This window comes from Aplysia californica, unplaced genomic scaffold (genome assembly GCF_000002075.1).
Source record: "Aplysia californica isolate F4 #8 unplaced genomic scaffold, AplCal3.0 scaffold00252, whole genome shotgun sequence".
Taxonomy (NCBI): domain Eukaryota; kingdom Metazoa; phylum Mollusca; class Gastropoda; order Aplysiida; family Aplysiidae; genus Aplysia; species Aplysia californica.
The window spans coordinates 96623-100410 of record NW_004797522.1 but is presented as its reverse complement, the minus strand read 5'-3'; the positions used below and the strand labels follow the sequence as shown (position 1 = coordinate 100410).

General features: G+C 39.8%; 1 protein-coding gene across 1 annotated transcript in view; it reads right to left on the bottom strand.

Annotated features, from left to right (window-relative positions):
* The window catches only part of LOC101864153 (probable phospholipid-transporting ATPase VA), a gene marked incomplete at its 3' end in the record, with an annotated part of 64863 nt that overhangs the window by 35118 nt on the left and 25957 nt on the right, over window positions 1–3788 (bottom strand). The window contains 4 exon segments of the mRNA XM_013083745.2: window positions 216–358; window positions 928–1059; window positions 2844–2950; window positions 3692–3777. Of these exon segments, the coding sequence (XP_012939199.2) occupies window positions 216–358; window positions 928–1059; window positions 2844–2950; window positions 3692–3777 (468 nt within the window).

Below are 3788 nucleotides of genomic sequence, written 5' to 3'. Positions count from 1 at the left end.
GAGAGAGAGAGAGAGAGAGAGAGACAAAGAGGACGAGAGAGAGAGAGACAGAGAGAGAGAAATAATACAGGCTGGGCTAAAGAAAGAGATGAATCGAGAGAGAAAAAGAAAGAGAAAAATAGAGCTAGAGGCAGACAGAGAGAGAAAGTAAGAGAGACAGAGACAAAAGAAAAAGAAAAAAAAAGGAAAAAGAACAAACAATAATTTTTTCTCACTTGGAAGATAATGATATACGTCCAGAAGACAATGAAGCCCTGATACAGGGGACTGTACTGGTCAAGGTCACCAAATGCGATGAAGGGCACCAGGTTGGTGTTCTCCGTCAGGTTGTTGTAGTCGGCCAGCCAAATGCCACTTCCTGGAAACACATCGTCAACAGTCAACGGGTGCTCGTTTAACTTGCCGGTTATAATATTAGGTTTTATTCACATCACTATACTCAAAGAATTTCCAAAAACACATACACACAGACAAACTGACACATACGGACGCACACACATACGCGTGCAAACACACACACAAGCGTGTTTGTGAGTGCGCATTTGTGAGTGCGCATGAGTGTCATATTTTGCGTCACAGCACGAGCAACCACTGAAATCACTCTGATTATTTCTTACAAATTCAAGATATTTCTCTATGTATCAAAACATGTCAGATCCTTATATATTTCCACACACACTACAAGCGACCAGCGTCTGTGGTGAGTCTCTTTGTCAATGCATTCAAAGCCAGTGTTCAATTCGTGGCTGGGGAAATCTATTCTACCCTATAACTTCTGTTTTCCTGCTCAGATACTGTACAGCCGAACACCCTCAGAATGAGTTGACCTCGAGAAACGAAGGTGTTGAAACATCCTGCCTCCAAAATTACCTAAACTGTTTTGAAGGGGGCACAAAACACCACCCATAAACAGAAACAACGACTCACCGATGGCACAGAAGAAGCAGAGGAAGAGGAGCAGTATGACACACCAGATGACGTCACGGTTGATCTTGCCCTCCAGCTTGCTGATCTTGTAACGAGGGCCCCTGTTGTTCAACATGGCCTTTGTCTCTCCTCCTGAACTCAAAAGAAACAAAGAAAAGATGAGAAAAGACTGCTTGAAACAGGATCATGAAAAACAAAAGAGAGAAAAAAAAGACAAAAGACAGAAGACCCCTAGAACCAAGAACTTAAACGAAAGAAAGAAATTATGAGAACAGACCGCTATAAACTGGGACTTAAACTAAAGAAACAAAATATGAGAACAGACCACTATAAACAGGAACTTAAGAGAAACAAACATAAGAAGAAAAAAGACTGCTGGTAACAAGAATTTTCAAAAAAGAAAGAAAAGAAATGACGACCAGAAACAGAAACTGAAAAGAAAGGTATAATTTTATTTTAGAAGCCAAAAAAAGCATGAAAAAGCTCTCCCATTCTTTCACATCACAAAAATAAAGAGATAGAATCCAGCTTTGTTTTTTCTTCACGCCTGTAAATTAAGCTTTGCATTCTGCACAGTATGCTTTTCCAGAGTACTTCTATCAACACTGTTAATACTGTAATTGATTAACTTTTATATGAAAATAAAGCAACAGGACATTAGCAATAGAAAAAGTTTTACCAGCATGTCAGCATAGAAAACAGACCATAGAAAGTCAGCAGGATCTCTGCACATGATTTGAACAGAACTGATAACCAATATAAAAAAAAAATTAACAGCATTTTAACTCTTTATCTCCGGCACGCCACTCCCAGCGGCTCGCGGTCAAAACCCCTGTGCCGATGAGCTGCTCAAAGCAGCCCAGGCGCATTCCTTTACGACGACTTCAACATCAAATTACTTTTCGGCAATTGCCAAAAAACAGGTCTCTTTTATCGGCAGTTCATTCATTAGATGAATAATTATCAAAATAGGTTCACTTGTTTTGATTTAATGACCCATTTAGTGACGCTTCTGTCATTTTTAGATTTTGTAGACCTACTTAAGAAGGGGCCCGGCATAGTGGGTCTGTTTGTTTTAGTAATGTTTTACGGCGCTTGCAACTGCATAAGGTCATATGAGTGAAAAGGGGTAGATGTCAACAGAGAAGTCGAAACAGGGATTCAGGCTTACTCTGCTCATCTCTCTAGCCTCAACAGCAGAGAGTCTGCTTAGACTATCAAGGCACCTCGGAAATAACAGTTCACAAGAGAGTGACAAGCATACAAAAGAAGTAGAGGAGAAAAGACAATAGTAAAGCTGAAGAAAGAAAAAGCAGCAGTTCCCCCTATGTTGTTCCAGCACAGTATGAGAGTGATATTGATAAATCAGCCCATTTACAATTCTACTGTGCATAAAAACATGTTAATATTCCCCCCTTCGGGAAAGGCCTAAAGACACTTCAGTCAGTAGAATTGCCCAGGGGGGGATATAGTGAATATTTAACCCCTACGGAGATAAAGAGTTGAACGACCCATCCCACCCCCTTTCCATACAAATTTGAAGATCACACAGCAGCAGATACATACCACTAAGAACAAATCAAGATAGATACAAGACAAGTTTCCTACCATCAGCAATAAGACTTCTGTTGAACTGAACATTAAATATGTACCCCGGTTGATTTTTTAACTACGCACAAAATACATTATACGAATATATCTGTATAGCTTTTGAAATCTGTGATAAATCCCTGCATGTTGTATTTTTATCAGCTTTATTTTTACACTTCATATTGCAATTTGTGTATGAAAATAAATACAATTTTAATTCTATGTACATCGGCAAGTGTTTTTTACCATACCAGTACAGCCACAGAAAATTTCCCAGAGGGAAAATAAAGTATTGTCTGCTCATAACATATCTTATCTTACATTACCTGCATACACGACCAGTCCTTCGATGAAGTCTGTATTGCGAATACTGCATCCACGAAGCAGCAAGTTACTGCTGTTTAGTGAAGCCTTTGTTCCCCCATCCATGTTGCTGAGGACAAAAACACAACTCATTGTATAGAATATATCAAAACCAAATATGCATTCACTTTCTGTTTTTCTGCCCATGGTTATCTGGGACAGCACACCAAGAAAAACAATGTCAGTTGTTTAATAAGAACAAGATTTTTCAGTCATTTTGCTGAAAGTGGTTGGTTGGTGCTCTGGTTTGATCCTTCTTTCCTATCAAACATCTAGTGGCCTTATCTATCCCCTTCCTTTTTCTTTGTATGCTACTCACTAGTAACACCTCAAACCTCGGCACTTATATATAACCTATTTGGGTTGCAAGGGCTGTAAAACCCTTACTTAACTCATTCACCCCCTTGATTGATTTTCATGATTTGACAGAATTCATTTTTTTTGACAACTCAGCTATACTAATTCCACAACACGCGCTTCGAATCAAGACAACAGACATCGAAACACATCGAAACAATAATGGTTATTTAGTGTTGGGAAAAAGTAAGACAGACAGACAGAAAGACAGAGGGAAAGTAAAGCAGCAGGACCTACCAGTGGCGCCCTCCAACCACCCGCTCAGGTACAAATTTTATTCATATTCATAGCTGTTTAGAGGAGAAAATCCTTATATCAATGTGCATCACCACCCTGGACAACACCAGCCGCTAGGGGCAGACACTCGGAATCTTGGGAAGAAGCTTCAGCCGCAAGAAGAAGCCTCTCGGATGTAATAAACTAAAAGAAAATAATTTTGGCAAGCAATGCTTACATAGATCCCTTGAAGGAGTAGATCTCCGAGTTTGGCTCGTCCACATCCACAGTGTAAGGGAACATGGTTGGGGAGAAGTCTTCTCTCTGCATAGTGG